At 36.7% G+C, this 11,015-nt stretch overlaps 1 protein-coding gene across 1 annotated transcript in view; it reads right to left on the bottom strand.

Annotated features, from left to right (window-relative positions):
• Positions 1-207: 207 nt before the first annotated feature.
• Positions 208-11,015, bottom strand: part of YME1L1 (YME1 like 1 ATPase) — a 38,121-nt gene continuing 27,313 nt past the window's right edge. Inside the window, exons 15-19 of the mRNA XM_065398587.1 lie at positions 9,673-9,824; positions 4,540-4,666; positions 4,363-4,436; positions 3,563-3,649; positions 208-2,207 (exon numbers count right to left, since the gene is read on the bottom strand). Of these exons, the coding sequence (XP_065254659.1) occupies positions 2,064-2,207; positions 3,563-3,649; positions 4,363-4,436; positions 4,540-4,666; positions 9,673-9,824 (584 nt within the window). The 3' untranslated portion in view covers positions 208-2,063. The remainder of the gene's footprint in view (positions 2,208-3,562; positions 3,650-4,362; positions 4,437-4,539; positions 4,667-9,672; positions 9,825-11,015) is intronic.

Genomic DNA, 11,015 nt, shown 5'->3' with positions numbered 1-11,015 from the left:
ATTATAAACCAACAAAATAGATAGAGTGACAAGTTTTGCTTTTTGTTTAAACAAACAATTCATATTATTTACTACACAAAAAAAGAATTCCCCCTCTATTAAGTCAACTAATTACTAAAAGTAACAATTTAAGGAAATAAAGTTTGAGTGTTTCAGAAAAAAAACTTCCTAGTGGTCTAACTGAAGAAACTACAAGCTTGCCATAACTGTTTAATTTATTTACAAATTTAAGCATGGTTTATATACACCTCAATTTACATAAGAAGGAAACTAGTATTACACTTTATATCAATACACAGTGAAAGAAAAATGAAATAAAGCAAAGTGCATACTAAAATGAACCTTTATTATTTCAAAAACAGATGCCAAGCATGTCATATTTGCGTGTTTCTGAATGCATATTCCTAAAATACATATACATCTGTAACCAATCAGCCTAGCAGCTCGGTATACTGTTTTAGAGCAAATGCCTTGAGGTTCTTCCATACTGCACTAGGGATGTCATGGTACTAAGTTGAATGAATGAAAACAACATAGTAAATAGGAAAAAAAACCAAAAAAAAAAAGGGGTATTGCAGCACTGGTTTTGAAAGGAAAGGAAAATGCATTCTCTACTAATAAAATTTTTTAGCTAGCCCAATGTTACAACAAAATCCTGTGTTAATGTTAATTCTAAATTTAATTACCAATTTATTTCAAATTTTTCACATTTATTGGCACTATTTTTTCACTATTTAACCTTAAATGTTAATATTCTAATAAAAGCCTTCTCTCTAGGAAAGAAAAAGTGTATAGTGTCTAATATTTTCTATAATTGTACAGAGAGACTCTTATAATCAGAAAGTGTTAATTTTCCTAAAAATTGTTTCCTGGACCTGGCAGCAGCAAGATGCATATATAATGCTACTTGCAATAATTTTTGCTTGATTGTAACCTAGTTGCTAACGGTTTCTTTTAGACTTTCTTCTGGCTCTAGAATGTCAGTGAGTACTTATATGGATTAAAAGTTGTAGAATTTCAAGCAAAAAAGATTTATTTTTATGGAACAGGTAACAGGGAATGTTTTTTAAACCAACAAGCCACTTGCTTCTGAAGTACCCTTTTTTGTTGAGTAATACTGGTCTCCTCTTAGAAGAAATCTTTCACGGGTTTATCAAAAAGCCCATACACAATATTAGTAAAAACCAATTCAATAGTATGTCCAGCAGTATAAAAGCATGGCTATCAAATTACACCCATATATTGCTAACTTTATAAAGTTTGTGAGATAACCTTGTCAGGAGCACATTAGGTGTGACAGCACAGCATTTCCCATCCCTGACACAGTTTTGTCAGCATGAACGCTACTTTTTACAGCATGGTCCAAAGAGTTTTAAACAGGTGTATCCCATCATTGCCCACATATCGTGTTGAAAATTTTGAATCCTATGAACATGTACACTTTATCTTTTAAGAGTAATGAAAGTGCAATTAACAACAGTTCATCTGTTTTGGGAGCCCTGTATTTCCCTGTATTGGAGATGCACTGTGTATCCACTCATTTAACAGCTATGTTTGTTGCATTTCTGGAGCAGGAAAAGTGTTTTTTTAAAACTGTACTTTATTGGTAAACATAAAATCATTACTGTTCTGTAACTTTAGCACTTAAGGGCTCACTTTCTACAAAATTTTATACTGTACATATTAAGATGGTACCACTTCAAACCCACCGATAGCAGCATAACCAAGGAAAATATGCTTGAACACACTAGAGCATTCACTTTTCTTTTCTTCCAATTTCAACATTTGACGGAGGTCTCCAAACAAGGTGGATTCGACCCTGAGATTTTATATTTCTGATTTTTTTTCCTGTGGGAACTTACTTTATTCCTTGTCTCTCATTCTGAACAAAGACAAAAATTAGATAATTGTAACAAAAGCTCAAGACAATGCATTAACATTAAGAAATGCTATTAATACTATGCAAACATCAGGAAGAAAAAAAGCTATGCTGCATTCAGAGACAACTGCATTGCTAGATGTACATTCTTCAAATGATCAGTTAGACTCCATAAAGGAAGTTGTTATCTCACTTCTAGTTTTTTCCCCTCGAGAACTATCTGGATTTCTTTGGCATCCAAAGTCTCATATGTCAATAAAGCTTCTGCTAAATTCTTGTGTTCTTTTGCATGGGTCTTCAGAATGTTCTTTGCTCGTTCATATGAGTCCTAATATAAAAAGGTAAAAGTTTTTTTAAAAATTCAGAACAGAAAACGATACAAGTACATTTTGAATTCAAAATACACCACTAAGAAAGGGTACACAGCACCCATGAGAGATATCCTTTCAGTTCACTCCTAAGTATAGCTTTGATCTTGCAAAGACTTAAGCATAAAATGCTGCAAGTGCTTATGATTAGAGTCCCACAGACTTCAATGGCTCTCCTCAGGTGTGTAACTTTACACCCATGTTTAAGTCTTTGCCAGGATCAGGGTCTATGTGTGGGTTGAGGAAGCAATCCTGCAGACCTGCTTTGTGCTACTTATTTTTTTTTTTTTTTTTTAGTAAATTTGGAAACTGAATGACTGACAAATCAGTATAAGATTCCTTAAAGATTACTATTGAACATGTCAAGTTTTAAAAATCAAGCCCTGTGAGTTATCAGAACACAATAAAAGGGCTTAATAACTTTTAAAAATACTCATATTACACAGCTTTAAATTTTGCTGTCTCTCTCAAAATGTGCCCAGACTCCAAAGTGCGTACAATCTAAAATTGTGGTGGTTTTTTTTTTAAAGTTAAAAGCGTACCTTTTATCAATTCACTTTTAGACAATTTTTTTAATTACTCAAAAATGAGCCATTGAAAATAGAGGATTAGAAAAATATAGCAACACTTATCACAATGCTATAAAATATATGTAATCTGAAAATCCCAATACACCATTTTAAATTAAACATAATAAATCTGAATCTCAAATATATCAGCACTGTTAAGAGTTAGAATAATCATTTATACACAATATAATTTAACCCTCAAAATGCTAACCAGGAAGTAAAAATTTGAAAAAAAAAAATGGTACTAGATACCCTAAACTGGAACTCTGATCTGGAAGTCTAAGAATTATGTTCAATTACTTGATGGAAAGTTATAAAACAGTGTGAAAGTAACACAAAATCACCACCTATTCTAAAATAGGTAACTGGAAGGTATTCAGTGGAATTCCCACATTAATTCATTGGAAATTACACAGTTAAACCACAGCACCACTCTGAAGACAGAAGTATGTGTTAACATGGAATGCATCAGGTGTGCTTGGATAACAAAACCAACCCTGCCTATGCCATGCTGCTTAAACATAAACCAAATGCAAAGCTACTAACTCCTCCTCAAAGGCATTCAATATGAAGAGTCTGTGGGTTTTTGTTCAAATTTGACTTAGCTGCACCTTTAAGAATATTTCCATCCACAAGGTCAGGCACTATACTGTATATTGCAAAGAAACCAATATAATCAGTCATTCTTTATCTTTGTTCAGCCCATCTCTTAAATAGGATAAGTAATTGCGGGAAACAAATCTTACCTTTAAAAGTGTTCTTATTTCCTGTTCAATTGCAGACTGGGTTTCAGGACTGAGTTTCCCTGTATCTGCGTACGTCATAACACCAAGCTAAAGAAAGAATAGCAAGACAAGAAAAATCTTCTATTTCAATAAAAAACTGATGCTATTGCTATTTTTGTATAAGAGATGTACCACCCACTCGCCACCCACAAAATTGCTAGATAATATATACATCCATATTACTAAATCTGGCAAAAAGTCACAAGCCAAACAAGCTATAACATCACTGCAGGGTTGTATTTCCGTATGGTCAAAACAAAGCTCCCTTTAAGATTACATCTTAGTTGTGAAATAATTTTTATTCCTTTCAAGCTATCCAATATAATGCTGTCTCTTTAAAAGTCTGCAAAAATCACAGTTCTCTCCACCCCTTTCCCCAATGTCAGCTAAGATTTTCTTCCAAGGAATGAATCTTTAAGATTATCTTCAATTTTTAGAACATTTATTTTGCTACAAAAATAATCTTGTGAGTATGCATAAGCAATACTCCCCCTTAGCAGAAATGTGTTTGTTTAATGCAAGCGTATAAGTTGATATGTCAAGTGTACAGAACTCAACAAGAAAACCCATTGTATGAAGGTCAAAAGACAAAGCTTGCATTTCAAATTAGCCAGATCACTAGTTTATTGGGTTACTATGTCAACAGAATTTCTTGATCTCCATATAGCTTGATCTTTCATAGCTGTGTGCACATAAAAGGTGCACAATCAGAGCAACTGCTATGACTCGGTATGACTAAATTTAAATTAATATGATCTTACCTTCTCACTCATTCCAAATCTAGTCACCATCAGCTTTGCTATTTTAGTAGCATTGTCGAAGTCACTGGAAGCACCTAGACATTAAAAACAAAATTTACGTTAAAGTCAACTAAACCAAAGTTACATAAACTTAATATCCATTGACAGAAGATTCTTTAGCCACAGATCTCAACTGACCTGTTGTGATGTGATCACTTCCAAATATGAGTTCTTCTGCTACTCTCCCTCCCATACTAACATCCATTTGTGCAAGCAGCTGGGATCTAGTTTCACTCCACCTGTCATTTTCTGGTAGCAAAGATACCTATAAAATGTAGAACTTGTCAGATTAAAATAAAATAGAGCAGTGTTAGGGCTTCTGTTTTTTTCTGGATTTATTAATTTTATTTTTCAGGTGGGTTTTTTTTAAAGCAATTTTTGAGTTTTATATAGATGTCCAAAAATCAGGAGTTTTCAGGGCTCATTAGTATATATTGTAATGAGCAATCTCTTTGTAACACTCCTTAGTTCACTTTAATGTAGTACTGTTTCAAATTGCACTATGTTAAAGCACACTATGGAACCTTTAGTGCACACCAGCAGGTTCTCCACGGACCTATTAAAGATCAAGACATTAGTGTGCTTTAGAAATCACTCCCCTGTAGTCCACATTACTGCTCTGTGTAGACAAAGCCTAAATATTAAATAAATATATGGAGATATACCTATCTCATAGAACTGGAAGTGACCCTGAAAGGTCATCGAGTCCAGCCCCCTGCCTTCACTAGCAGGATCAAGTACTGATTTTGCCTAAGTGGCCCCCTCAAGGACTGAACTCACAACCCTGGGTTTAGCAGGCCAATGCTCAAACCACTGAGCTATCCCTCCCCCCCCAAAATACAAGTAACTATTTTCAGTGTTTATTGGATAAATGCCAATTTCTTCTCTGATTTAAAATACTTCTTTAAAAAAAAAAAAAAGTGTTTTATTGGTAAAATGTAAAACCAGAAGCCCTAAGCAACCTACATGTTGATATACCCAAGAACCAAGATCAGGGAACTACAAAATGACTAGTATCCCCACTATTTCCTGAATGTGTGCTCAGTACAGTTCAACTTGTCTGGAGGATATAGATTCATAGATTCCAAGGCCAGAAGGAACCATTGTGATCATCTAGTCTGACCTCTTGTATAACACAGGCCATAAAACTTCCAAAATAATTCTCACATTCCTACAGCATCCCTTTTTAAAAAACATTCAATCTTGATTATCCATCACTGACCATTTTTAAATCAACTACAACCCTTGGTAAATTGTTCCAATACTTAATTACTCTCACTGTTTGAAATGTATGCCTTATTTCCAGTCTGAATTTGTCTAGCTTCAGCTTCCAGCCACTGGATTGTTATACTTTTTGCCGCTAGACTGAAGAGCCCATTATGAAATATTTGTTCCCCTTATCAAGTTACCCACTAATCTTCTCTTTGTTAAGCTATACAGACTAAGCTCTTTGAGCCTATCACCATAAGGCATGTCTTCTAAGGTACGTCCAGACTACCCGCTGAATCGGCGGGTAGTAATCCATCTATCGGGGATCAATATATCGTGTCTCATCTAGACGCGATATATCGATCCCCGAACGCGCTCCCGTCAACTCTGGAACTCCATCAGGGCAAGCGGTGGTAGCGGAGTCGACAGGGGAGCTGCGGCCGTCAATCCCCCGCCGTGAGGACCCGAGGTAAGTCGAAATAAGATACATCGACTAAGTTGCGTATCTTACATCGACCCCCCCCTCTCCCCCGGTGTAGACCAGACCTTATACTTTAATTCTCATGGCTATTCTCTGAACCCTCTCCAATTTACCAACATCCTTCTTGAATTGTGAGCACCAGAACTGGACACAGATTCCAGCAGCGGTTGCATCAGTGCCAAATACAGAGATGAAATAACCTCTCTACTTCTACTCAAGATTCCACCCATTTATGCATCCCAGGATCACATTAGTTCTTTTAGCTACAGCATCACCCTGGGAGCTCATGTTTGGCTAATTATCCACCATGACCCCAAAATCTTTTTCAGATTCTTTGCTTCCCAACATAGAATCCTTCATCCTATAAGTACGGCCTACATTCTTTGTTCCCAAATGTATACATTAGCCGTATTAAAATGCATACTGTTTGCTTACGCCCAGTTTACCAAATGATCCAGATCGTTCTGAATCAGTGACCTCTCCACTTCATTATTTACCATTCTGCCAGACTGAGCCATCTGCAAGCTTTATCAGTGACCGTTTTACATTTTTTCCCCAGGTCATTGATAAACGTTAAAACAGTGTAGGGGCAAGAACCTGCAGGATCCCAATGGAAACACCTGCTCAATGACTATTCCCAGTTTACAATAACATTTTGAGACCCATCAATTAGCCAATTTTTAACCAATTTAATGTGCGCCATGTTGATTTTATATCATTCTAGTTTTTTTGTTTTTGTTTTTGTTTTTTTTAAATCAAGATGTCATGCGGGTACCAAGTCAAACACCTTAAAGAAGTCTAAGGCTGTTACATCAAAAACTACTACCTATATTACAGAACTTGTAATCTCATAAAAAATGATATCAAATTAGTTTGACAGGATCTATTTTCCATAAATCCACGTTGATTTGCATTAATTACATTACCCTCCCTTAATTCTTTATTAATCGAGTCCTGTATCAGTCACTCCATAATCCTGCCCAGGATCAATGTCAAGCTGACAGGCCTATAATTACCCACCTCATTCCATTAACCCCTTTTTAAAATTGTCACAACATAGACTCTCTTTCAGTCTTCTGGAACCATCCCAGTGTTCCAAGACTTATTGAAAAATCAACATTAATAGTTCAACAACCTTCTCAGGCCAACTCTTAAAACTCTGAGTCTCAAGGTTATCTGGACTTGCTGATTTAAAAGTGTCCAACTTCAGTAGCTTGTGTCTAATATCCTCCAAAGATACTAATGGAATGGAAAGTGATATCAACATATGATGAGACTACATAATCTGGATTTCCCCCAAACACAGAACAGAAACATTTATTGAACAGTTTTGCCTTTTCTGCATTATTATTAGGGGACCTACCAAATTTCAGCCATGAAAAACGCATTATGGACTGTGAAATCTGGTCTCCCCCATGAAAACTGGTCTTTTGTGTATTTTTACCCTATACCAGTGGTTCTCAAACTGTGGGTAGGGACCCCATTTTAATAGGGTTGTTGGGGCTGAAGTTAGACTTGCTGGGGCCTGGGGCTGAAGCCCAAGCCCAAGCCCCACTGCATGGGGCTGAAGCCCTGGGGCTTGGGCTTTGGCCCCTGAACATGGGGCGGTAGGGCTCGGGCTTCGGATTTGTCCCCTCCCACCTGGCACGGAAGGGCTCGGGTGGACTTAAGCTTTGGTCCCCCTCCTGGGGTCATGTAGTAATTTTTGTTGTCTGAAGGGGGTCACGGAGCAATGAAGTTTGAGAACCGCTGCCCTATACTATACAGATTTCACAAGAGAAACCAGTGTTTCTCAAACTGGGGGTCCTGACCCAAAAGAGGATCATGGGGGGGAGGGGTCGCAAGGTTATTGTAGGGGGGTTGCTATATTGCCACCCTTACTTCTGCATTGCCTTCAGAGCTGGGTGGCTGGAGAGCGATGGCTGCTAGCCAGGTGCCCAACTCTGAAGGCAGTGCCCCACCAGCAGCACAGAAGTAACGGTGGCAATACCATACCATGCCACCCTTATTTCTGCGGTGCTGCCTTCAGAGTTGGGTCCGGACCCCTACAGTTACAACACCATGAAATTTCAGATTTAAATATCTTAAATCAAGAAATTTATTATTTTTAAAATCCTATGACCGTGAAATTCACCAAAATGGACTGTGAATTTGGTAGGGCTCTAATTATTATAGATAATACCATTTCTCTCTAGTAATGGACCAATACTATTGTTTCTAATATATTTTAAAACTCCTTATTGTCCTTTACTGTGCTGGCCATAGATTTCTCCTTGCGTCCCTTATCAATTTCTACAATTCCTAACTTCTGATTTATATTCATTACTTTCAACTTCCCTTTTCTTTAATTTGGTTTTTTGTTTGTTTTTACAGCTGCCTTCTGTTCCCCTCTAAACCAGGTTGATCTTTTAACTAGTGCAGCCTTCTTTTTCAATTGGCGTTTTCTGGGCATTTAGTAGTGTGTTCTTAAATTATTCTCAATTATCACTCACAATTTTTCAATTAAATTCTTCCTCCCAATTGTTTGGGTTTATGACTGTTTTCAGCTTTGTGAAATTAACCCTATTAAAGCACAAATATATATATTACTGGTTTGGACTTTATTCTGCTTGCACATTATAAATGTGATCAAAGTCATGATCACTTATACCTAAGCAACCATTAATTTTTAGTTCTGTGGTCAGTCACTCTGCTGGACCATGCCTTAATACAGAATTCCTCTGTGTTGGCTGCAACACTTGAGGATGTTTTAGTACTGGCAGCATGAGACCTCCAGTGTATGTTACTCAAATGATGTCCCCCAGTCTCAACTTTCTTTCCTTACATGTTGCAAATAGGTGCGTAAGGCGGTGGGCATCTTGTTCCCTAAATTGATTTGGTGGTCGATAGCAGACACCAACTAATATCCCATCTTGTTCTGTACCTGTTTGGACACTGGTCAATATGCTTCTGGATCAATGTGTTACACTAGTTTGGTTGGATATTAAAAGACAAATATACACAATAGGGAACACCTCCCTTTCTATTCAAATATCACCCAGCTCAGATTTCAAAGGACAGGATAGAAATGTCGAAGGGACAAGGTCTGTCCTAAAAGAAGAGTGAGCTAATTATTGAAGTTAGCAATCTATTTTAGACACAATATCTTTGGAGAAGCACTGACTTGATACAAGGAAGTTTCTATAAAAGGCAGCTCTGCTTTTAAGCTTTCTGGGATTTTCTGGCTGTTCTAGAAGAGAAACGGACCAATACTAGTTCAGAATCACATCAAGACTTAATATTTCCTCCTTGCCTGTTTGAACCATTATTGATGGCTAGTTATTGATAGCAGGTTTGAAGCTAAGGAGAAGTCTGTCTCTCTAACCCAGCTATAGGAAAAAGGAACAAAGTAGAAAAAACAATTCAGAAGATTTTTCTCTTTAAAAAGCTTATTTTTATATCTTATATACATTAGTTTATTAAAGTAGTTTTGCAATATCATGACGTGCCTTTTATGTCACAATGTTGCTGCGAAATTCCTTGAAAGTGTGAAAAGGTAAATAGTATAAATGTTAGGCTTATTTTTTTAAAAAAAACCTCACATGTCCAAGTGTTGGTCCTCGGGGCATGATTGTAGCTTTGTTGATTGGCATTGCATCTTTGGTATAATATGCAATTATAGCATGTCCAGATTCATGATATGCTGTGATTGTTTTGTTTTTATCGTCAATTTCTACACTTCTACGTTCAGGTCCTTAAAAACATATGAAAAGGAAAAGAATAATAAAGCTGCATAACAAGCACATGAAATTAACTATCGTTCAACATGTTTACACACACACACACACACACAGACACGACTGACATTTGAGGACTACAGTGAAATAAGAATCAAATTATTGTCATTAGATTTGTTACTGGGAGGAATTTTCAAAAAGGCTCAGTATTGGCCTAACTCTGCTCTCACTGAAGTCAATTTGACTTTAATGGGAGTAATGTGAGGGTAATGCCAAGTGCTTTTGAACATTTCAGTCCATCAAGTATAAATAGATCAGAAGATGTTTTTCGATTAGTATATGTCCGAGGCATCTAAGTTTTACCTCACCAACTCAAACCAAATCTTGCTCCAGGGTTCTGATAATCTACCTCCCTTCTTTACAAGGAAGAAGCATATCTCCTTTATTTGATCCTTTGCCTCCCATTTATTTTTAAAGTGCTGACAGCATACTCATTATTGTATAGGACGTTGATTGAGACAGTCCTTGCTACAAAAAGCTTGCAGTATTAACAAATCTCAGACAATCTGTTTTAAACTGTGGTTAACATACTGTGAACCCTCTGATCCAGATGGGTCCTATCCAAAGTTGGAGTGAACAGCAGAAGGCTTTTGTACAGCTATAGGTCATCCCCTTTACCCTCATCCTCCCCCAAAGCCTCAGTCATGTCACAATAGCATGCTTTACCTCAATCCAAAAATTGTCCTAACTGTATCTATGGTATAGTCTGGCTGAGTACATTACAGACAGTGCCAGTTTGGTTTTTTACACTATTTGAATTTGTGAAAGATTATTGCAGTTGGTTGGAAACATGTTAATTTCTTCTTAACTTCGTAGCTTCAGAGCTTCTAAACACCCAAGCACGTTGGATATAATGATTCAATTGCCTCTAAAAGCCATTAGCCTTTATCGCAAGAGTAAATTTCCCAATGTAGCACACTACCAAACAGAGCATTTGCTGTCAGTATCTGAACCTTTTTTTTTTTTATAACCTGCCATGGCAACTACTATAAGCTTTGACCTAACTAGATAACATTACTGTACTTGAGACTATTACATTATTAGAATATCATTTAGGTTTGCATTTGAAAGCATCCATCTCAGGCCTTTCTAATGTGCCCACCATTGTAGCTGGTAAGCACTAACCTAAAAAATCAGTCTAATTGAGA

Source organism: Emys orbicularis, chromosome 2, assembly GCF_028017835.1.
Source record: "Emys orbicularis isolate rEmyOrb1 chromosome 2, rEmyOrb1.hap1, whole genome shotgun sequence".
NCBI classification, from domain to species: domain Eukaryota; kingdom Metazoa; phylum Chordata; order Testudines; family Emydidae; genus Emys; species Emys orbicularis.
The sequence above is the reverse complement of the archived record's forward strand: the minus strand, read 5'-3'. Positions and strand labels throughout refer to the sequence as shown.